The 25,398-nt window shown below is 37.3% G+C and overlaps 2 protein-coding genes across 8 annotated transcripts in view; both read right to left on the reverse strand.

Moving 5' to 3' along the window:
- ADAD1 (adenosine deaminase domain containing 1) overlaps positions 1 to 4,855 on the reverse strand; it is a 49,057-nt gene extending 44,202 nt beyond the window's left edge. For both annotated transcript variants that reach the window (XM_019804443.1, XM_002923819.2), the window contains exons 1-4: positions 4,695 to 4,855; positions 4,174 to 4,353; positions 3,201 to 3,389; positions 423 to 590 (exon numbers count right to left, since the gene is read on the reverse strand). In XM_019804443.1, the coding sequence (XP_019660002.1) occupies positions 423 to 590; positions 3,201 to 3,389; positions 4,174 to 4,345 (529 nt within the window). In that variant the 5' untranslated portion in view covers positions 4,346 to 4,353; positions 4,695 to 4,855. The remainder of the gene's footprint in view (positions 1 to 422; positions 591 to 3,200; positions 3,390 to 4,173; positions 4,354 to 4,694) is intronic.
- A 12,152-nt stretch (positions 4,856 to 17,007) lies between these two features.
- Positions 17,008 to 25,398, reverse strand: part of KIAA1109 (KIAA1109 ortholog) — a 193,467-nt gene continuing 185,076 nt past the window's right edge. For all 6 annotated transcript variants that reach the window (XM_034661658.1, XM_034661659.1, XM_034661660.1 and 3 more), the window contains 4 exons: positions 24,086 to 24,280; positions 23,528 to 23,662; positions 20,561 to 20,726; positions 17,008 to 17,896 (listed from right to left, as the gene is read on the reverse strand). In XM_034661658.1, the coding sequence (XP_034517549.1) occupies positions 17,680 to 17,896; positions 20,561 to 20,726; positions 23,528 to 23,662; positions 24,086 to 24,280 (713 nt within the window). In that variant the 3' untranslated portion in view covers positions 17,008 to 17,679. The remainder of the gene's footprint in view (positions 17,897 to 20,560; positions 20,727 to 23,527; positions 23,663 to 24,085; positions 24,281 to 25,398) is intronic.

Raw genomic sequence — 25,398 nt, forward strand, 5'->3', positions numbered from 1 at the left:
GCTACTGAGAATCTGACAAATTATGAGACAATTCAGTCAACATGTTTATAGCTCATGGTGCTGAAATATACAAGAGCATTTTTTTTTCTTTTATAGAAAATCTTTTTATTTTTTTCTTGGCTATTTTTATTTTTAATTCCAGTACAATTAATATACAGTATTAAATTAACTTCAGGTGTACAATATAGTGTTCAACAGTTCCATACATCACTCAGTCCTCATCGCTGTAAGTACACTTTTTATCCCCTATACGAGAGCATTTTAACTAATATTAAACATGGCAGCAGGTAGCAATGGAAGGAAATAAATTCTGCTACTTCTGTCTTGCAGCTGCCACGCAACTCTTCATTAATAAATCCTGCAGGTGATTCCTTCTGGGAAAAGATACATTTTATAAATCCTTTCTAATCAAGGGTATTTACCTGCTCTTTCTAAAATTCTTGGTTCAGGTTCATCCAATTGTAGAAGCTCATCAAGCGCTAATTTCGCTGCATTGGATCTAGACTCCTTTTTATTTTGTCCCAGTCCAGTCTTATACTGAATTCCATCCACCACAGCACAAAAAGCAAAATATGGTCCCATAACGTTACCTTGAAAAAGAAGTCAGAGTGAATGCTGCAATAATTCACAGTATGATCTTGCAAATGACATTTGACATAGAAAAATATCCCAGTACAAAAATTGTGGAAAACAATCTTGGCCTATCAGATTTGTGTTTTGTTTTGTTTGTTTTGTTTTGTTTTTAATAATTTTTTTTTTAAAGATTTTATTTATTTATTTGACAGAGATAGAGACAGCCAGCGAGAGAGGGAACACAAGCAGGGGGAGTGGGAGAGGAAGAAGCAGGCTCACAGCAGAGGAGCCTGACGTGGGGCTCGATCCCATAACGCCGGGATCACGCCCTGAGCCGAAGGCAGACGCTTAACCGCTGTGCCACCCAGGCGCCCCTTTGTTTTGTTTTTAGAGAAAATGCAGATTAAAAGTAAAGCCGAGTGAGTGCCTGAACTAGTTCTGAGGAACCTATCAAGCAGCCAGGTTAGCTCCAGATTCAGCATGAATGGTATGGACAGCTTTAGAGTACAGATCATACACGGAGCAATAGCAAGCACCCAAATATCTAGTGAATGACCAATGAGAGGTAAGATATGGAGCTTCTGGCAACATCGCTCTTCTTTTGAAATTCAATGCCAATATAGTTGAATTTCTCCCACCTTCTGAGTGCTCTGATACTCTTATAAGTTCCAGAATAAAAGATATCCCTTTGCAGAAATCTTGTGAACCTATCAGCAAGTTATGGTAAGCAATTCACACCACCACAGCCTTGAGGGCAAGTGGAGGGGAAAGAATCCACAAGGAAAACCGAAACAAAAATAGAGAAGATATGCTAAAGAGTTAAACTCAAATGTCCAGCCATCCAAAATTCCTAGAAGAATTACCTTTACACAATTACTTTTACCTAGTTTTCATTTTTGCCTAGTGACAAATGAAATGGAATCATCTAAATTTACAGGGCAACGATTTTTCCAGTTCAAGTTTTCCTTGTTGGTAATTCAGACTTTAGAAAGTCTCTGGTTAACTTAAGATTCTACCCTGGTTACGGATGGATAGATACAATTACACTCCACATAAGCCTCATCGTCATCATCATTATTATTATTTTCTCACCTATTACACTAACTCCTGGGTTTTTTAAGATATACGTCAAGGTTTTACAAGCAACCCCTGACTGCATCTGAGTAAACCGCTTTCCTCTATCTATGACTTCAGTTTCCCAAGGTTCCACCTAGGTTCCAATGCAAATTTACAAAACCTAAGAATATTTTGTATATTTAACTAGTGGCCCATATGATTCTTGTGTGAGATATCCACCATCAAATTTGTTAATTAAGTACTCTGTGCCAGAGTGCTAAGCTTTTAAACTTCATCCTATCATACTTCAGATTCTCAAACTTTAGTATGTCTTTAAATACCTCTAGAGTTGTTAAAATACTGATACTCTGGTCTCATCAAACCTACTGATTCAGATTATTCAACTAGTACTATGTACATAAAGGGAATACCATTACTAATGGATTGTGTTTTTGAGTAGCTCTTGCTCAGATCATTAAAGATTTGCCCTTACACATTTTTTTCTTACGGTGACCAATAGTTTACATTTTCCAAGAATGGTCTGAGAAGAATGGAGGGAAAACTACTGACCACAGTATTGATCATGAAGTAATCCAACCTACAATGATTAGATTTAGGAAAACTCCACCTTCTATACTAAGACTCTATTTTTGTCACCTGTTTACTATTATTTCCTCCAAAACAACAGACTGGAAATCTGACTTCACTATGACGACCTTAGCTAAAATCTCAAAAGCTTTAAATTCTTTTGCAAGGATGCCTTGAGATACATATTGGCAAAAGCTACCAATGGTAAGAGAAAATTTTAAAAACCAAACCACCTGATGTCTTTGTATATATACAAACAAACATACACACACACACACACACACACACACATTTGTACACATACATGTATTTTTAAAGACGCTGTTTCCTTGACTCTCATACTTCTACCCCATTCATGTCTATTAAGAGCACTTATTCTCTTATCCCTTCACTTTTCCTAAAGTTCTTTCTAATCACTGGTCACGAGATAAAGAGGTTAGAGGCTGGATTTTATTTGATCTGTACTATTGTAGCCTTCCACAGGTTGAGGGGTGGTTTAAGAGAGAATGGGGAAAATAGACAAGTCTACAGATAGAGTATCAATCATGTAAGTGCTATTTTCACCTCTAAACCTTGAATTTCAGAAGCTAAGTTAGACCATAATTTTGTTAGGTATCATCATCACAGAATCCTTCTCATTAGATAATCATAGTCCAAATATTTAACAACTCTTCAAAAACATGTTAGTCTACAAGTACTCACACCTGAAAATAATCCCTAAGGCTGATGGGATTTCAGTTCAACTAGCCATACACAAAAAAGTTAAAATTTGATTATAAAAATTTTGTACATGTAAGTTATTTGCAGAAAAATATGAATATAAAAATTTCTGAAATATACTTGTCAAAACATACCAGTAGTTACCTAACTCCAACATTATGTGGATATAGAAAATAATCAAATTTAGTACTATTTATATGCTCTGCTTTTAACAGGAAAATATCTTCCAGCACTGTAATAACCAGATATAACTTTGGACTTGCCTGTTGTTACGGTTTCCTTAAGGTCAAGGTGAACCCTCTGCATTTGTGCAAACTGGTGCAAAGCTGACACAGGATTTATCTCACCACGTTTGTATTTCATTATGAATTCCTTAGGTATTTTTTTTGGAGGAAGGACAGGATTTGAAATAGATGAAAGACCTTTGGAAAGCAATGGTTCCGGTAAATTACCTAAAAAGATATGGTTACAGTTGTCAGTTCAGTAAAATTAAAAAAAATAAATAGCAAAAGCACTAAATCCTCACCTAAAAATGGCAGATTGTCCCTGATACAACTAGTTATAGGTGTTCTTCATCACAAGTAAGTTTCTACTAAAAATTTTGGCACACATGACAAGTGTAACCTGTTGATGCATATACCTTTTTGGAGTACAAAAATCACTGTTTGCAAAGGAGTGCTATCATTGTCATTATACGAAGTGATGTCAAAGAATCACAGAATTTTAACGATGTCAAGGTCTTCAGAGGCTCTCAAAGCATTCCTCCCCCCTCCACACACACACACATTATGTCACTAAGGCCTGGACTAAAGACAAAGACCTGGGACTAAGATCAGTTTCTGTTTCCTAGTCACTATATTCTATTACTTTTCACATTGAATTCAAATAAATTTAAGTGTTTGTCCCTGCTTTATACTTATGCTAAGTGATACTGGAATAGAAATCAGTACAAGTCCAGTCCTCTTCCTGAAGGGACCAACATAGTCTCACCTCAAAAAGGCAAGACAGGCTGGAAGCAGTTAACAGTTCCTAAAGAATAAATGAGCAGCAAGGAGAAGAATTTCCACAGGCCTCTTACAGTGTTCAGAGTCAAATCGGAGTTCCAAATGGGACTTAGCCACTGGTAAATGGAAGTATATCTACCGAACATTTAAACTGGAGGCTCAACAGTACTCATTGGCCATCCTAGAATCTTAAAGAACTAAGGCATTCCTGTAAATGAAGAAGAAATCGTACCCGTCACTTGCGTAACCCTGGAAGCCATATTCGACAAGCTGTAACTTTCTGAAGAATATCCTGCGGGTGTAGTTACCGTCTGGGTTGACGGCTGAACTGGCAAGTTCTTTTTCAGCATTTGAGCAAAGCTAGGGACCCGGGAACTCTGAAACCAGTCATTGTTGCCAGACATTTTCTCACCTACAAATCGTAAGAAAATTGGCAGGAAACATAATACTAGATAAAAGTACTTACTCAAATTAAAAACATACAGATCTTCATAATTGGCTTAAATACACACGACACAGAACTAAATCTCCTTAACTGATGTCATGACTGCTTTGTGACTAGAGTTTTAACAGGCACAGGCCTCGTCCCTCCTATATCCCTTCCAAAACACTGCTACAAAAGGGTAAAAAAGGATCAAAGCTGTCCACGGGGAAAGCCCTTAAAACTACTTGGGGGTCAGAGAAAAAGAGAAAAAGAAAACTTACAAACATGAGACCCTCAACGGCCCGAATCCCAGCCCAACTCCCACCCACCTAAATTGTTCTTCCTGCCGCGTAGGCCAAAGCCCGAGCCGCAGGCCCGGGGCTCCCCGGCCCCAGCCGCGAACGCCGTTGCTTCCTCCTCCCGGGCTCAACCTCTGGCTTCGGGGCGCTCTGTGCGAGAACCACGCGCCCAGGGTTGCGTCTTTCAAAAGCGGCCTCGTGACGTCCCGCAGTACCCGGACTAACACCCCACGCGAGCCTCATCCAATCACCAACCGTCTCTGCCGCTGGGCTTCCGTCTCTGCCGCTGGGCTTCCGGCCCTGCGCTGGCGCCAGCGTCAGCGTCAGCGCAGTGTCCCTGGGGCTATGCGGGCTATGCGGTCTGCGTCAACAAGCGGAGAGACGTGGGACGACGTCACGAGCGCCTGTTCTACGGTCCATGACGCCGACCTTGTTCTCTGAGTGCGGCTATCCGGGACTACTGAGGCCGTCACTGCCACAGAAGTCGGGTTAAAATTGCACAGTGGGGCCTCTTCACTGTCCTACTAAGTGCCCTCCACCCCACCCCACCCCCACCGTCGTCCTCACAACGCATTGTGTTAGGGCCTGCTTATCCAGGATGCTTGGAGGTTGTCCTCGGGGTTCCAGTCTGTGGGTTGTTTCAAGGAAACCTTTGGCCCTAATCCTGGTTATACTCTGAGAAGTCCCCTGTGGACAAGGTTTGGCCTCAACCTTGTCGTTGATGTGCACAGAAAAAAACACCTTGGACTCCTGCATAAGTTTCACTGGTGGAGCCAAACAATGAACAATCATGAAAACAGGTGGGGACGTTGAGAGCTAATGATAAACCCATTTTGGGTGTTTTCAGTTCAGCGCACTGGTGAAAGTTGAAAGAGACCCTAATGGAGGTGTTAGCTGACAGATGGTTAAATGTATATGTATTTCCCTCTGAAGGCAATTGGTTTTCTTATTTATACACATTATGACGATGTAGACAAGATCTCTATATGTGGTAGGTCAATCTCGGCCTTAGCCCAAATCCAAGGGAGCTATTTTTCTTAAACAAAATAACCTCAATCAGTTACGGTGTGTAAAGTAAATCACCTTGTAAAGACACAAGCCCTCCCCTCCTGCTCAAGGAGAATATTAAAACAAGACCGCACTACACCTATGACTAATTAATTACCTTGTGGCTAACGCCTGGCTCAGTTTCTCTTTAGTAAATTACCGATCAAGCTTGGCTTGTAACCCAGAAGGAATTAAAGGAAGTGAGTGATAGTAGTGTAACAATATATAAATGCCCCCCTCCCTACTTTTTTATATAGATAAGATTTCTCAAGGGTTAAATTGTTTTAAAGGAAAAAGAAAAAGAAAACAGTAGAATTGATAGTATTCTACCTCATTAAAGCAAGAAGTAATATCCATGCACAAACACAAACGCTAACTGGAAGAAAAAAACAGCTTCATTCCTCTCATCAAGCAATGCATTTTCAATAAAAGCTTGCTTTTCTTTAGTGGTTATCGAAATGTATGGATATGTTGCTTTGATCAAATGCCCATTAATAATTGTAATAAAGCAGAATTTTTTCTCCTTAACATTTGGAGATTTTTGTTTATAGGAAATTAACATATTCAAATATTGTTGCCAAGAAGTGTGGCAGGGATGATGAATAAGACTTCTGAGTACAGGAAATAGAGGGCAATCTGAAGGGGGAGAAATCAGAGAGGGAGATGAACCATGAGAGACTATGGACCCTGGGAAAATAACTGAAGGTCTCAGGAGGTGGGGGGTGGGTTGAGGGGGTAACAGGGTGATAGGTATTAAGGAGGGCATATGTTATGATGTGCACTGGGTGTTATACATAACTAGTGAATCATCGAACACTACATCATAAACTAATGATGTACTACACAGTGGCTAACTGAATGTAAAATAAAAAATACAAAAAAATACAAAAATAAAACCTTTCTGAGTACAAAAATATACAATTACATTAGGATCAAATTTGAAGAGGGGCGTGTAATGGAAATAGAAGTTCAAGAAGTAAAAGGAATGGGTAAAAATTACTCTTAAAGATAAAGTGGGTATATACACAATGCTTTCTTTTGAAATAATTTTAGATTTACAGAAGAATTGTAAAAATAACACACAAATCTCCCCTATACCCTTCCATCAGTTTTCCCTAATGTTAATATCATACATAACCATTGCACAATTACCAAAACTAAGAAATTGGCATAAGTACAGCATTACTAACTATACTATACACTTCATTTGGATTTCACCAGTTTTTTAAATTAATGTCCATTTTCTGTTTTAAGATCAGTCCGGGATATAGCATTGCATTTAGTGGCCGCATCTTAGTCATCTGTCTCATATAATAGTTTTTCAGTCTTTCCTAGTGTTCATGACCTTGCCACTTTTGAAGAGTAATGGTTGGATATTTTGTAGCATTGCCCTCGGTTTGGGTTTGCCTGATGTTTTCTCATGGTTATACAAGAGTTAAGGGTATTGGGGAGACAACTAATAGATGAAGTACACTTATCTCCCTGCATATCAGGGAGTACGTTATGTCAGCAACTATTGGTAATATTAATCTTGATGACTTGGTTAAGGCTGTCAGGTTTCTCCACTGTAAAGTTACTGTTTTTTTCCTTTTCTGTACTGTTTCTGTTAGAAGGATTCCATCCTACACAGAAGGGGAGGGAAATAGAGATCCACCTCCTGGAGAGAGGAGTATCACAGTATTTGTGGACATATATTAAAGCCACCATATTAACAAATATTTTGAGGAAGATAATTTGAGCTTATGCAAACACCCTGCTTCACCCTGGAGTTTCACTAATTTTCATTCATCTTTGAATCTTGCCTGAAACAGTTATTACTGTGCTTTTTTCAAAATATGCTTTCTGCGTTAAATTTCTTTTTTATTGAGATATGATTGACATAGATTAGTTTCAGGTATACAGTGTAGTGATTTGTTAACTGTATATACTGTGAATTGATCATAATAAGTTTAGTTACATCTATCCCACAATTTTTTTCTTTTTTGTGATAAAAACTTTGAAGATATGCTTTCTTAGCAACTTGTAAATACAAGCATATTTCAGAGACGTTGCAGTTCTAGACCACTACAAGAACGTGAATATCAAAATAAAGCAAGTCAAATGAATTTTTTTATTTCCAGTGCATATAAAAGTAATGTTTACACTATAATCTATTAAGTGTGCAATAGCATTATGTCTAAAAACACAATGTACATACCTTAATTTAAAAAATACTTTGTTGCTAAGAAATGCTACCACCCTCTGAGTAATAATCTTTTGGCTGGTGGAGAGTTTTGCCTTAATATTGACGGCTGCTGACTCAACGGTATGGTGTCACTGAAGGTTGTGTGGCTGTGGGAGTTTCTTTAAGGCAACAATGAAGTTCCTTGCATCAGTACTTTTCCTTTCACTAATGTTTCTGGAGCACACAGTGCTACTCGAAACCATTTTACTAACACAACTTCTTTCAGGTTTGGAGTCAATCCTCCAAACCCGGCTGCTGCTTCATCAACTTAGTTTATGTAACATTGTAAGTCTTTTTTTTTTTTTTTTAAGATTTATTTATTTATTTGACAGAGATAAAGACAACCAGCGAGAGAGGGAACACAAGCAGGGGGAGTGGGAGAGGAAGAAGCAGGCTCATAGCAGAGGAACCTGATGTGGGGCTCGATCCCATAACGCCGGGATCACGCCCTGAGCCGAAGGCAGACGCTTTAACCGCTGTGCCACCCAGGCGCCCCACATTGTAAGTCTTTTGTTGTCATTTCAACACTCTTTACAACATCTTGACTAGGTGTAGTTTCCTTCTCAAGAAAATACTTTCTTTGTTCACCCTTAAAAAGCAACTCCTCATTCATCCAAGCTTTATCAATGAGATGGCAGCAATTCAGTCCCATCTTCAGTCTCCACTTCTAATTCTAATTCTTTTGTTATTTCCACCACATCTGCAATTACTTCTTCCAACTCCTGTTAATATTGATGTTTTGACTTCTTCCCATGAATCGTGGATATCCTTAATGACATCTAGAATGGTAAATCCTTTCCAGGGGGGTTTCCATTTATTTTGTCCGGATCTGTCAGGAGAATCTTATCTATGCCAGCTCTAGCCTTACAAATGGATTTCTTAATAAGACTTGAAAGTTGAAATTAATCTTTGATCCATGAGCTGCAAAATGGATGTTGTGTTAGCAAAAATAGCATTAATTTTATTATATATCTCCATCAGAACTCTTGGGTGATCAAGTGCATTGTCAATATCTATTTTGAAAGGATCATCTTTCTGAGTAGTAAGTCTCCATAATGAGCTTAAAACATTCAGTAAACCATTTTATAAACAGATGTGCTGTCATCCAGGCTTTGCTGTTCCATCGATAGAGCACAGGCAGAGTAGAGTTGGGACTCTAGGATTAAGGGCTCTAGGATTTTCAAAATAACAAATGAGCACTGGTTTCAGTTTAAAGTCACTGGCTGCAGTAGCCCCTAACAAGAAAGTCAGCCTATCCTCTGAAGCTGTGAAGCGAGGCATTGACTTCTCTCTAGCTCTGAAAGTCCTGAATGGCATCTTCTTCCAATAGAAGGCTGTTTTGTTTACAATTGAAAATCTGTTTGGTGTAGCCATCTTCATGAATTATCTGAGCTAGATCTCCTGGAGAACTTGCTGAGGCTTCCACATCAGCACTTGCTGCTTCATCTTGTACTTTTATGTGATGAAGATGGCTTCTTTCTTTAAACTTTATGAACCACCTCTGCTGGCTTCAAACTTTTCTTCTGCAGCTTCCTCAATTCTCACAACCTTTGTAAAATCAGAGAATTAGGGCTTTGCTCTGGGTTAGGCTTTGCCTTAAGGGAATGTTGTGGTTTGATTTTCTATCCAGGCCACTAAAACTTTCTCCATATCAGCAATCAGGCAGTTCTGCTTTCTTAACATTGATGTATTCACTGGAATAGCACTTTTAAGTTCCTTCAAGAACTTCTCCTTTGCATTCACAACTTGTGTCTTAAGGTACCAGAAGGTCTAAGGAGAGGGAGAGAGATGGTGGAACGGCTAGTCAATGATGCAGTCAGAATACACACATTTATCAATTAAGTTTGCCATCTTATATGGGTACAGTTTTTGGCACCCTGAAACAATTATAATAGTAACATCAAAGATTGCTGATCAGAGATCACCACAATAAATATAATAATAATGAAAAAGTTTGGAATACTGTGAGAATTATCAAAATGAAATATGAGACATAAAGTGAGCAAATGCTGTTGGAAAAATGGTGCCAATAGACTTGCTTGATGCAGGGTTGCCACAAACCATCAATTTGTAAAAAACACATTATCTGCAAAGCGCAATAAAGTGAAGTGCAATATAATGAAGTGCATCTGTATCAGAAGTTGGGAAGCATTTTTGGAGTAAGACGCTATTAAAAAGCACAGAAAGAGAGCAAGTGCTATCAAGAGTGACAGCAAGTAGATACTTGCCAGGTCATTAGGCACATATGCAGTGGTCTGGATATGTGGAGTGATGTCAGGAGGTTGATGACAACGAAGCTTGGGCTCTCAGAATAAATACAGGTTGACTGGTCAGGTCACCAAGTCAAATGGCAAGTGAAACGGTATGGCGTAGACAAAAATCAGTGCACTAATTGTCTTTGATAAGCTCCTTTCCCCTGGCTTCATGTTTCCATTATGAGGAGATTCCACCAGAACAATAACCTTGTTTTTCTCCCAACGCTTTGTTTACTTCTCCCCAGAAGCTACTTAACCTGTTTTATGCTCTGGAGACAAGAAAATAAACTCAGCCCCTTCCTCTCTTGTCACCTTTTGAAGCTAGCCTGCCTGAAAGGAGGATTCAAATCTGATTTCCTCTGTTGTGCATGCTGTGAGGGGAAAGCTGAATCTGTCCAGCTTGCATTAATAGAGTAAGCTTGTGCATTTAGGGAGCATTAGCAACCCCATTTGGCCACATCGCTAGCCACATTTTCCCATTTAGATTCTTTTTTTTTTTTTTTAAGATTTTATTTATTCGACAGAGATAGAGACAGCCAGCGAGAGAGGGAACACAAGCAGGGGGAGTGGGAGAGGAAGAAGCAGGCTCATAGCAGAGGAGCCTGATGTGGGGCTCGATCCCATAACGCCAGGATCACGCCCTGAGCCAAAGGCAGACACTTAACAGCTGTGCCACCCAGGCGCACCCCCCATTTAGATTCTTTAAGCAATAAAGCTGACTCTTTTTAAACCTCCATATCTGATATCTGTGTGTCTCAGTGAATTTCTAGCCTTTGGAAAGGTGAAAGTAGGTATTTATTAATCTTAAGCATCAAACATGAATAATAGTTTTCTCTTTAAATATTTTTTCTTTATTATTATGGTCTCCTGTTAACAGAATGAAAATTAACCTACCTTACAATGAAAGAAAGTTGATGCCCATGGGTTTCACTAGTTTTATCACTACCCAGAAGCAGCTGTACTTATACCAGTAGGATAGATTACTGAAGATTCAGTGATTCCTTTTTCTGGGAAAGATAGAGCTGGGGTGTTGCCTATAGGATGTAGTAGATATTCTAAGCTAGTGATCAGTATCTCATACTATACCTCCCATAAACAGGATGCATGAGTCCAATAACTGTTACTGGGTAACAGGTTCTATGCTGTTTATCAATATTCCTCCCAATGAAGTAGATGATAATATGCCTATTTTGCAGATGAGGAAATAAATTTAAACTCAGGGGCCAGGTAACTTGACCAAGGTTAATTTTCATCAGGGCTTTAGAAGTAGTCTTCTTAGTGAGGTATTCCTTAAATATCTTAGCTGATATTTTAATCTCTTTCTCTATAAATATTATATGTCTCCATTCTCTGCATTCTCATCTTTTTTTCCCCTTTTTCTTTTAAGCTTTTAAATTCTGGTTAGCACAGTGCAATATTAGTTTCAGGTGTACCATATAGTGATTCAACACTTCCACATGACACCCGGTGCTCATCACAAGAAGGACACTCCTTAATACCCATCCCCTATTCAAACCATCCTCCCACCTACCTCCCCTCTGGTAACCATCAGTTCTCTCTAGTTAAGAGTTTGTTTCTTGCGTTGCCTCGTTTTTCCCCTTTGCTCGTTTGTTTCTTAAACAAACTGATATCCTATGTATTTGTCTTTCTCTGACTTATTTTGTTTAACATAATACTCTCTGGCTCCATCCACATCACTGAAAATGGCAAGATTCCATTATTTTTATGGCTGATTAATATTCCATTGTTTGTATATACCACATTTTCTTTATCCATTCATCAGTTGATGGACACGTGGGCTGTTTCTGTAATTTTGCTATTGTGGATAATGTTGCTATAAATATCAGGGTGCATGTATCCCTTTGAATCAGGAATTTTGTATTCTTTGGGTAAACACCTAGTAGTGCAATTGCTGAATCAAAGGATAGCTCTATTTTTAACTTTTTGAAGAACCTCCATACTATTTTCCACAATGGCTGCACCAGTTTGCATTCCCACCCAACAGTGCAAGAGGGTTCTCCTTTTTCCATATCCTCGCTAACATCTGTTGTTTCCTGAGTTGTTCATTTCAACCACTGTGACCAGTGTGAGGTGGTATCTCATTGTGGTTTTGATTTGTATTTCCCTGACGAGTGGTGTTGAGTATTTTTCATGTGTCTGTTAGCCATTTATATGTCTTCTTTGGAGAAATGTCCGTTCATGTCTTCTGCCCAGGCTCTGATTGGCTAGCATCTTGTTGAGAATTTTTTCATCCATGTTCATCAGGGATCTTGGTCTAGAATTCTTTTTAGTGGGGTCTTTGTCTGGTTTTGGGATCAAGGTAATGCTGGCCTCATAGAAAGAGTTTGGAAGTTTTCCTTCCATTTCTTTTTGAAACAGTTTAAGAAGAATATGTATTAATTCTTCTTTAAATGTTTGGTAGAATTCCCCTGGGAAGTCATCCAGCCCTAGACTCTTGTTTTTTGGGAGATTTTTATTATTGATTCAATTTTTGATTACTGATTCAATTTTTGATTATTGATTCAATTTCTTTCCTGGCTATGGGTCTTCCTGTTTCAGTTTTGGTAGTTTATATTTTTCTAGGAATTGATCCATTTCTTCCAGATTGCCTAATTTGTTGGCATATAATTACTCATAATATTCTCTTATAATTGTATTTCTTTGGTGCTGGTTGTGATCTCTCCTCTTTCAATCATGTTTTTATTTATTTGGGTTTCTTTCTTCCTTTCTTTCTTCCTTCCTTCCTTCTTCTTCTTTCTTTCTTTCTTTCTTTTTCTTTCTTTCTTTCTCTTTCTTTCTCTTTCTTTCTTTCTTTCTTTCTTTCTTTCTTTCTTTCTTTCTTTCTCTTTCTTTCCTCCTTCTTTCAAGTCTGGCTAGGGGTTTATTAATCTTGTTAATTCTTTCAAAGAACCAGCTCCTAGTTTCATTGATCTGTTCTACTACTGCTGTTGTTTTTTTTTTAATTTTTATATCATTGATTTCTGCTCTAATCTTTATTATTTCCCTTCTCCTGTTGGATTTAGGCTTATTTGCTTTTCTTTTTTCACCTCCTTTAGGTGTAAGTAGGTTGTGTATTTGAGACTTTTCTTGCTTCTTTAGAAAGGCCTGTATTGCAATATACTTCTCTCTGAGGACTGCCTTTGCTGCATCCCAAAAGTTTTGGACTGTCAGGTTTTGATTTCATTTGCTTCCATGTTTTTTTGGTTTTTGTTTTTTTTAATTCTTTAATTTCCTGGTTTACCCAGTCATTCTTTAGCAGGATGTTTTTTAACCTCCATGTATTTGTTGTCCTTCCAAATTTTTTCTTGTGATTGACTTCAAGTTTCATAGCACTGTGGTCTGAAAATATGCATGGCATGAACTAAGTCTTTTTTTTTTTTACCGGATGAGACATGATTTGTGATCTATTCTGGAGAATGTTCCATGTGCACTCGAGTAGAATGTGTATTCTGCTGCTTTAGGATAAAATGCTCTGAATGTATCTGTTAAGTCCATCTGGTCCAGCGTGTATTTCAAAGTCCTTTTTTTCTTGTTGATCTGCTTAGATGATCTGCCCATTGCTGTGACTGCAGTGTTAAAGTCCCCTACTATTATTATATTATCAATGAGTTTCTTTAAGTTTGTTATTGATTTATATATTTGGCTGCTCCCAGGTTAGGGGCATAAGTATTTATAACTGTTAAGTCTTCTTGTTAGATAGATACTTTTATTATGATATAGTGTACTTCTTCATCTCTTACTACAGCCTTTGGTTTAAAATCTAGTTTGTCTGTTACAAGTATGGTTATTCCAGCTTTCTTTTGATGTCCCTTAGCATGATAAATTGTTCTCCAGCCCCCCACTTTCAATCTGGAGGTGACTTAGCATCTAAAATGAGTCTCTTGTAAGCAACGTATCAATGGGTCTTTTTTTCTTTTTAAATCCATTCTGATACCGTGTCTTTTGATTGGACCATTTAGTCCATTTACACTAATTACTGAAAGATATGAATTAAGTTCCACCGTATTATCTGTAAAGTTGCTGTTCCTATAGATTTTCTCTGTTCCTTCCTAGTCTTCATTACTTTTGGTTTTTTTTTTCCCACTCAAAGCGACCCCTTTGATATTTCTTGCAGAGCTGGTGTAGTGTTCACGTACTCCTTTAGTTGTTGTCTTGGAAACTCCTCATTTCTCCTTCTATCCTGAATGACAGCCTTGCTGGATAAAGTATTCTTGGTTGCATATTTTTCCAATCTAGCATGCTGAATATATCATGCCAGTCCTTTCTGGCCTGCCAGGTCTCTGTGGACAGGTCTGCTGCCAGCCTTATGTTTCTACCATTGTAGATTAAGGACCTTTTTTTCCCTAGCTGCTTTCAGAATTCTTTTATATCTTTGTATTTTGCAAGTTTCACTATGATATGTCATGGTGTTGACCTGTTTTTGTTGATTTTGAGGGAAGTTCTCTGTGCCGCTTGGACTTGAATGTCTGGTTTTCCCTAGATTAGGGAAGTTCTCAGCTATAATTTGTTCAAATAAGCCTTATGCCCCCTTTCCCCACTCTTCCTTGTCCATGACTCCTATGATACGGATATTATTTTTCTTTATGAAATCACTGAGTTCCCTGAATCTACCTTTGTGATCTAATAGTTTTCTTTCCCTCTTTTCAGCTTCATTATTTTCCATAATTTTATCCTCTATATCACCTATTCTCTGCTCTGCCTCTTCAATCCTCATTGTGATTATATTCAGTGTTTTGCATATCAGTTATAACACTTTTTATTTCAGCCTAGTTTTTAGGTCTTTTACTTCTGCAACCAGGGTTTCTCTGGTGTCTTCTATGCTTCTTTCAAGTCCAGCTAGTAGCCTTATGGCATTTGATCTAAATTCTTCTTCAGATATATTGCTTATATCTGCTTTGAACAAGTTCCTAGCAATGATATCTTCCTGACCTTTCTTTTGGGGAGAATTCCTCCATCTTGTCACTTTGGTTAAGTTTCTATCTTTTGTGTGTTATGAAAGCTTGTTATGCTTCCTGCACCTCAGAGAAATGCTATATTGAAAAGAAGTCATACACTGTCCAGGGCCTGGCATTTCAGGAAGTGTTTCTGGTGTATGCTGTGTGCACTCTGCTATTGGGTTTTGGCTGCTCTTTCCCACTGGTCTGTCCTCTGCATAGTGCCTCCTTGCCTGTAGTGGGGAGTGTTTGGACCCTTATCTAGGTGTGCTTCGATTTGTTTGAAAAGCATGGAAAAAAAGACAGACCAAAAAAAAAAAAAAAGGGGGGGGGGAGGGAAAGCCTGATTCAAAGAGAGAGAGAGAGAAGGAAAAAGAACAACAACAAACCCAAGCAATAAAAAAAACCAACTATAAGTCTGATTCCAAAGAAAAAGAAAGAAAAGAAAGAAAGAAAGAAAGAAAGAAAGAAAGAAAGAAAGAAAGAAAGAAAAAGGAAAGGAAAAAAACAAAAAACTAAAAGCCGGATTCCAAAGGGGGGAAAAAAAAAAAAGAGTAAGGAAAAAAAAAAAATACAGCTTAGTGCTATTTCCACCAGAACCGAAGGGGACACTGTGAGGCACTGTATGATCAGTAAACCCGATGCAGGCATGTGCTGCCTGTGTTGCTCTCCTGGGGGAGAAGCGCCCTGCGCTGGCTGAGTCAATCCTGCCCAGCTGAAAAACCACTTGCCAGGCACAGGGGGGCAGGGTTTGGTGTAAGTGGTTCCCACTGCTACTGGGGGCTGCAGTGTTGCTCTCTGAGGTCCGTGTAGTAGCAAGGGTAATACGGTGCCACCCCAATCTCATCCACAGACAGCGGGAATTTTACACCCCCTGCTGTTCAGAAGCCCTCACAGAAAAGTAAAGGCCTTCAGCATGTCTGGTGCCACAACTCTCCTGCCTTTTATCTTCAGCGTGGCTGGGATTCAAAATCCTAAATCTTGAAGGAGCCAGCACCACTCGGATCTGCTCCGTCGTCTGGATTAGAGTCTTGCTGCTGACTGGTGCCCTTTCTCCCATAAAGAGTCCCACGCCTACATGGTGGATGGATTCTATGCTGTGGCACCATGAAAACCAGTGCCTGGGTTATCCAGTCTCTGCACGCACCTTCATCTCCTGCCCATGAAAGGCCATTTGCTGGGGCCTGCAGTATCTTCTGTCCTTTGAGAGGCAATTTACCCTCTTTCCAAATGTACTCCAGGAATGGGAATGATCTCTCAGCGGAACCCAGGAGATCCCTGCACCACCTTGTGCATGCTCTGAACCAGGGCTCTCCTCCCCAGGAGTGCAGGCTATGGCTCTGCCTCGGTGAAAGTCACACACTTCCAAAACCTGAGTTTTGCAAAAAACCTGTGATACTCAGTTCCCATCTCCCCAGTCTGTGGTCTGAGCTTTCTTCTTGTGTGAACCCAAAGCCACACACTCTCAAAACCTCCTCCTTTTTTTCCCTAGAGGAAAAGTTTCCTTCCCTGCACATCTCTGAAGTTTTTGTCTCCCCCAATTCACTTCCATGCACCTTGCACCTGCCACACTGTCTCCCTCCAACCACGGAGATCCTATTTTCAATCCTCAGATGGATTTCCTGGATGTTCCAAGTGATCTGATCTCAATACAGCTGTGTTTGAGGGATGGGATGAGGAAAGCCCAGGCTCCGCCTACTTGTCTGTCTTAACTCTACCCCCAAGGATTTTTTATAAGATTATTTATTTATCTATTTTAGAGACAGAGCGAGTGCAGGGGGGAGGAGGGGAGAGAGAGACAAGCAGACTCCATGCTGAGCACAGAGCCTGATATGGGGCTGGATCCCATGACATGAACTGAAATCAAAAGTCTGATGCTTAGCTGACTAAGGCACCCAGGTGCCCCATGATTTATTTTTTGTAAGTATTAATCATCTTCGATGAAAACATTAGCAGGACAGGCATCCATTACAAAAATAAGCTATCAGAAAAAGAAAAGACTCAAAAATAACTACAGAGTGAAACCAATTATTGTGACTTTATTACAACAGTTACAAACAATATTTTAATGGTAATCATATCACAATTACTCAAACTATATACAAATAGGTATTTATACAAGACTACATTTTAAAAAAAGAAAAAGCAATTAATGACCAAAAAAAAAAAATCACATTATCAACAAGATTTTTTCTAAAAGTTATGGCCAATAACAAAAATTCACAGTTACTCTGAAAATATTTTAAAGATGCAGGAATCATATTGCACATAATACATTATAAACCCTACCATTATAAACCCTACTGAGATTTATATATTTGAATCTAGTTTTTCACAAAATGTACATTATCATGCAATACTTCACTGTATACAGAATGGTGGAACTAGAATAAACAGGTTAACTTACAAACTTTCAATATAATGGCCACAAAATTAGAGTTATTTTAAGTTATGCTGAAAATAATTTTACTATACAAAAAGAAAAAAAACACCACTCCAGTGTAATAAAACTTAACGGACACAATCATAAGTTGTTCACAGATCAAGTTACTTTTTTAGTGTTCTTCTTTGTCTTTTCCTTTCTTTTCCTTTTCATCCTGTAGTGCAGTACCAAGTTTTTTGATAAGAACTGACAGAACCTTGTCAAGTGGGTCCATGACTCCTCTTTGAAGCCATTTAGGAATAGTAGTCCTGGCATGATGAAAGCCCAGTTTTTGAAGGATATAATCAACACCTACTGGATCAATCTTTCTTCCAGTCCAAGAAATTAATCTAAAATTATAAATAATGGTATTAAGGAGTACAGTAACATAACTCAGTCCTGAAGGCAGGTTCAAGAACATCACTAAGCTTCCATAATATGCTCAAGGCAGACTATTCTCTGTAGGTGCAACTGAATAAGCTACAATTCCTGGGTTTACTATAACAGCATTAAAAAATGTGATTGATTGTAAGTATTCGTGAGAGCCTACATTCAGCAGTGGAGTTAAGTGAATTTCATTTTGATTATTTTATTTTAGGTCTTAAAGTTACAGGGTCATCTTGACATTTAAATAACATCTGGTTCACTCTAAAAGACGTTAAGTTGATGGGAGGAATTCTTTTATAATGTGCACATATATCAAATTATGACACCGTGCACTTAAAATATCTTACATGTTTTGTCAGTTATACCTCAATAAAGCTGAGGAAAAAAAAGAGTTCGACATATATGTGGCAGAATGGTGGGGAAAAAAGGCTAAGATTTCCTGAGTGTGCTATGTGCTAAACATGTTTGAAGGAGAACCATTTTCTCCCTACTCCTGGTATTTCCTTCTATATAGAGGAACAGCCATGAGTGAAATACTCTCGGCCTTTCTCTGCTCCTGTATTAATGTCCTATATTAATGATTTATCTGATTGGCAAGTTAACAGAGGAACTGGGTTGTGCAGTTCAGTACCCTCTTCCCTACCTTCTCTTAAGAGCCACTCATTTTGGTCTATTGCTCCATGTAATAGGTTCTCAAGGACAGGCCCCTAAATAAGTTAGCTCCAGACTGTTCATGGCTGCCTGTGGCTAGATGAGTTCACAGGGATGCCGACTGCAGAACTCAAGGTCGGGGCGGGCACACAACTCTGGTGTTCTGCATGATGAAGACCCTGTAGGTAAGTCCAAACCTGGACTTTGTAGTAGAAGGTCACTGTTGCCAGACATCCAAACCACATTCTCTGTTACGAGCTTTATCACTATTATAACTGTCATTTTGATTTCCAGCTGCCTCTCTCCCACTGTTTCAACAATTGCTTCTGAACTTGGGTAGAGAAAAGGGGGTACGAAACACTGATCTGCTAAGACTCTAATGGTTATAAGCATTTTTCATTAATTAACGTATTTAACCATTGTAACAACCCTACAAGGTAGGTAAAACTGTTTACCAAATTTGTCTTATGAGGCAACTGAGGCAGAAATAGGTTACGTCCTCTGGCCAAGATCGTTTAGTTTACTATACTATCCAGACAACTGGACTTAGAGCTAGAGCTCTTCAACATGCTCTCCACTGCTACACCATATTAACTAGTCTCTTGATGGTATGGGGGAGGAGGGAAAGGAAGGGGAGGGGGAAAAGAAGAATGGCAAATTAAACTTTTTTCACTCATTTGAAATTAAACGACAATTTCATCATATATTTACAAATACAAAACAAATTTTCTAAGTAGTTTTCTGCATTAGGATCTTTGCAATATTTTAATTTTGTTCTGCACTGACACTGTTTTGTTTTTTAAAGATTGTATTTATTTATTTGATAGAGACAGTGAGAGGGGGAACACAAGCAAGGAGAGTGTGAGAGGGAGAAGCAGGCTTCTTGCTGAGCAGGGAGCCCGATGCGGGGCTCCATCCCAGCACCTGAGCCGAAGGCAGACACTTAACCGACTGAGCCACCCAGGTGCCCCTGAGTATTGACAATGTTAATTCTTCTCATGAGTATATGTACTGTTAATTAATACCAAATATTATTACATACAAATTATTAACACAAAGTCACTACTTTCTGCTTATATAGGAGTCCACTGTATAATGGATATTTTGTTGCTATGGAATTATTTTGTGGCATGTCTGAAATAATAACCTTATCTAAATGAAATCTGTATTGTTCTGCAGAAATGTTGTGCCAGAGTGGGATGGACTTTTTTTGACACTGTTATTCCGTGATTCAGACAGTCAAAAGCAGATGAGAGGAAAGGGGGAAATGATAGGAAGGTTGTGAATAGTATCAATAAACAAGGACATACAATGCAAGCAAGTACTTCTAGTTACTGCAGCCATTATAAACGTAATTAAGTCTAGAAAATATTTTGAAATTTTAATATGAAAATATGTTGATATAATTGGGATTAGGACTGTAGTAGAACATGTCTCTATAAATTAACCTGAATCTGACAGCATTAAATTCAACAATTCAGGGATGGCTCTATAGCGCGTAGCATGCAGACAGAACAACCCTGGGACATCGTAGGTTCTATTACACTGTCATGACGTATGTGACAAGTGTAATAATTTCTTAATGATGAAGTATGGCTGTCACTGTATCTTCCCAAACTAAGAAACAAAAGTTTACTGCAGGTACCTCAAACACCTGAAAATAATATCCTGGTAAAAAAAGATGGTAAAAAAATAACAGCAATAGTTGAAGCGGAGTTATTCTCGTATTTTAGTGATTAACTGACAGAATGTCACACAGTGGAGAGTGCTGAGCTAGTTGTGGTGTTTGTGCTTCTCTTGCCTTGGCACTAGAAGCACTTAAAAAAGCAGAAAGGAGCAGAAAATACAGCCAGAAGTTGGTGATGTTATAAGTAGCTAATTTCTAAAAAATGTTTTTGGTAAACCACATTTAATTTGCTACATTATTTATGACTTTTTTCTCATGATAATCCCAAATATATACATCCGCTACTTACCTGAGAGTGGGTTCTAGATGCCACGTGTTGCACATAAAATCTCTCCAGTCCACAGTAGTATAAGTGATGCCGTCCTCTCTGTCTCTGTCAGAGGAATTGTCATCATGTATAATAATTGGACTTTTCTGTCCTGGTCGAGTAGATAAAATCCGAGGTGGAAAAATGGCTATAATGAAAATGATAAATTAATATTACAAATATATATCTCATAAATTTATTTTAAATCACCATATGAACAGTATAATTGGCTTGATTTATCATTTTACTTATGAACCGGCCGAAGCCTCATTTAATTACCTTTCTGAAAAACTAGTATTTTTTTTTTAAAATAAGCCATAAATAACTGCCAGTAACATGTCATTTTTTTTTTTTTTTGAGGAATAGCATATATTTTACATATATCTGTGTGCTTAAAACTAATGGTAAAGAATGCCGAGATTTATTTGATAGCAAGCATAGGGCACTGAAATTAAGATTTCCTAAAGACTGGCCACAGGTGGACATTTTTTAACAGCTTTATTGAGATACAATTCACATATCATACACTTCATTCATTTAAAGTGTACTGCTCCATAGTTTCAGGATGTTAATGTCTCTCTCCATATATTTGAACACTGGTACTAATTTAGGAGCTTTTTATGTAAGCAGTCTTTCATTCTTTATAGTGAATACTCAAATGTTTTATGAAAGAAATTCTTTTTAAGTTGGTGATCATAATATATATAAAATTAAAATAAAATCTGAGACAAAGGTAGCTTTCATTTGGCAAACTTCAGTATATGTAGCATTTCTCTTAGAGCATAGGTTTTCAAGACACAAATTGGGAATAAAATAACTGATAAATTAGGTAATATGATAGGCATTATATAACTCTGGTTTAAACTTTATTGTGAATTAGCAGTAGGGATAACATATTGATTGGGAATGAGGCTAGGAATAAACCTGTCCTTACGTTCACAGTACAGAAGAATATAGATGTCTTCAGTTACTGCCTGTTCACAGTCACTCTGTTTTTATTACTGGTAGTCATTACAGTTCTACAATTTATCTTGATGTTCTAGAAATATGTTGATTCTGGTCTAGCCTTACATGCTATTAAAGATTATTCTCAGGCATGTTTATGCTTATTTTGGTCAAAACTAATTGCTTTTAGTTTTTATAATTACAAAATATACTTATAACTATTAAAATATTTTTATTTATAACTGAAATCCCCAAAAATAATAACACTTGGTTATTGTAAGTCTGATAATCAAGTCCCCATTTCCTTCTTCCCATTGAAAGAATGTTATACAAGTTTGCTTTTCTACTTTTAAATATAATTTATATATATTAAATTAATTTCAGGTGTACAACATAGTCACTTAGCAATTATATATATTTTGAAATGCTTACCACGGCAAGTGTATTACAACATTACTGACTATATTCCTTATGCTTTACTTTTCACCCCCGTGACTAATTTTATGACTGGAAGTTTGTTCATCCCTTTATCCATTTCTCCTATTTTCCCCACTCCTCTCCCCTTTAGCAACCACCACTTCGTTCTCATTGAGTCTGTTTCTTTTTTGTTGTTGTGCAACAATTTGTATTTAAAAAGAAAGTGGTTTTTTTTGTTTTTGTTTTTTTTAACATGCACAGGTCACGGCAACCAAGACCAACACAGTATTTCATAAAATGACAAAGATTTCACATAATAACTACAAGAGAGAAATCTGGCAGGCTTTTATATAGACATAGACTAGAAAAGAATTTTCTGAACTTCACAGGTTTACTTAGAGGCTGGTTTTTTTTCCACATTAAGTTTAAATATTAAGGCAGAGAGAAAAACAAGAGGATTACCAAGAACTGGTGTATGTTGGTGCTATAAGTGAAGACTGGATCTACTTATATATAATATTTCCTATTATACGGTTTCAGTCATTTAAGTTTCAACTGATGTCTCCTAAATTTCTTCCAGCCATCATTACTGATTTTACTCTCACTGGATTTTTGGCACCTCTGGATTGAATAGTAATGGAGCAGCAATTCAATCTACGCTATGCTACTTTTGCATTGTTTTTTGATTGTCGAAATCCTGCTAGATAAATTTTATATTTTTGCTCATTAGGAAAATGAAGTATTATAGGGTGACCTAAACAAATAACATGTATTCCAAGCAATTAAAAAAAATCACATCTGTCATTTTACTACTACATATTCATATGTTTGTGCAATAAATACTTATTGGGTAAATAAAGACCATATATTTGGAGACCATTCCATATCATTATATTTCTGACCACCTCATTCTTTTAAACAGCTACAGAGTATTCCGTTCCACTATATGGACACCATAATATATTCAACCAATTCTATATGGATATTAAGGTCACCATAGGTTTCCTAATGGACAAACATGTAAATTTCCAGGGGGTAAACCAATGTTAGCTAGCTCATAAAAACAAAACACCACCACTGAAGTCTAAATTATTTATTTATAAAAAGATAATGTTCTCTGCATTCTAAACAGATGTATCTACTTATTTGATTCAGTTTTCCTAACAATGTATATAATTCATGCTATTTTATTATGTAGTTGTTTCTTTAGCCATTTCACTTTGACTAGCAGTATTTCCTCAAAGAGATTTTCTTTCTCTTCCTCCTTTGTGAGATTCTCCTACAAGGCCTGATAATGTACATAACATATATGGAAGCATTTGTAAAGTATAAAACACCATTCAGTGTGAGGTATGTTTAGAAAAAGGGTGTCACGGACTGAGCAGATACTCAGAAAGTCTGTCATGTAGTTTTACTAATATATTATTTATATTAATCTCATTGATTGATATTTACAACTCAAAGGAAGGAGACACATTCCACTCATTTTATCATTAGACCAGACCATAAAAATCCATATAAATGGCACTGACAACTGCCTTTTCTGAAATTGGAAAGGAAAAAAAAAAAAAAGAATATGCTACCCACCTTTTTCTTTTTCTTTAAGATAAGCTGACACTAAATCATGAAGAAACATGATGAGCTCAGCATCCATAGTCACACAAATGTGGTCAGTGAACTCTGTCACCACACTACATTCTACCTTCGGCTTCAGGCTGGCATCTGCAATGGCAAAGTTCTATAGTAAAAGATTTAATGAGATAAGTCCCTTTCTCTTCCTGTTAATAAGGGATTTACATGGGTTAATGCAAATGTATCCATTTAAATGCAACTATAGAGAACTGAGTGGTTTCTGTATGTGACTTACAAAAGATGACAGTATACTGAGCACTTTCCAAGTACATGCCATTTATTCCTCATAAAAACCCTCTGAATGAAATCCTATTATTGTCCCCCATTTTACTGAGGAGAAAGAGGCACAAATGGATTAAATTATTTACCAGAAGTCAAATAGTTGGGAAGAAAATTTAGCAAATCAATTTCATCAGACTATATTACTATTATACAAACAACTTGTGAGAAAACAGCAATTCGAAGTTCCTTTAGAATTTTCTTAGTAACTTTGGGAACTGTTTTTCCACATACCCTGTAATGAAGGTTCCTGTGGTTCTTGAACATGAATGGATTTAAATTCAAGCTGCATCCTTGGTAATGCAAAGATAGTCTCTGTTTCATGATTATAGCTAGAACCTCCTCTGAATCCACTCAACAAACTAGAATTCTTCACTGTAGTGCTATTCTCAGTGTTATTAGCATCAACATTACGAAGTAGGTTTAGCTCTATACGGACAATAATAAAGACAAGAAGAATCAAATTAAACCAATAGGCATTGATAAGCCATCACTTTCATGACACTATCATACACAGAAGTTTTATCGTTTTAGAAGCCGAAAAATAATGACTCACATTTTTTAAAACAGAGCCATATAAAGCTTTGGTCTTGAGAATAGTTACCTATATATATTTATCTATTTACATACATTTATAAATAAATTAGTGATACATTTACATATATATGTAGTGTTTTACTTATATATATAGTGATGTATATCACTATTCTCAAGACTGAAGCTTTAAAACATGATTTTGGATAAATCTAATACATTTTGTTTTTCTTCCTCAAACTTTAAAATGAATAGTATTTTTAACTAAATTTATGTCTAAATTTAAGAGTTTCATTTGGCTCAGAGTTCTCCGTAGATTGAAAACTTTACTCTTATATAGAATTTGCAATTAAATATGTTCCTGACTTTGAAATAACGTAGAAGTCCTGATTTTTCCCAACATAAGTGCTATGGATTTATTATAAAAATTAGCAGTTTTCAGGTACATGGGTAGCAGTGCAGTGTGCTAAGAGCCCTTCCATGGTATCCCAGCCAAAAAGAACCCCTCCTCTAAAATCTCTCTTTGGATGGTAAAATCGTCAGTATAGAATAGTCAATACACGCATAATCTTCTAATTTACTTCCTTATCCTCCTCTTAGAACATTTTTAACAGTCTCTAATCCCTGGTGTTGCCTATTCCATAGTAACTATTTTCAGTGGGGCCCAAGTCATCTTTCCCATTTTGAAAGGTGGTTAGTTTTAAGTAAAACATTCAAGTCTTCGCAGGTCTCAATTTAGTCACCTTTCCAATACAGATGACATGATTGGTAAAATCAGTAGTATAAACTTGAACACAAAAACAGCAACAAAATAAGAATTTCCCTGGCCATATTAATACAAGACTGGTGATTCCAATCAAATGGAAAAACTCATCAAAAGCACTCTTTTTAAACTTATTTCATAGGAATATTATTTAGTTTCATTTTATCCCAACCACCCCAAACCTTAAAGTTCGTGGCATTCTATTACTTAGTTGTGTAGTAACTTTACCAAACTTCTGATGTTTAGCATC

Source organism: Ailuropoda melanoleuca, chromosome 5, assembly GCF_002007445.2.
Source record: "Ailuropoda melanoleuca isolate Jingjing chromosome 5, ASM200744v2, whole genome shotgun sequence".
NCBI lineage: Eukaryota > Metazoa > Chordata > Mammalia > Carnivora > Ursidae > Ailuropoda > Ailuropoda melanoleuca.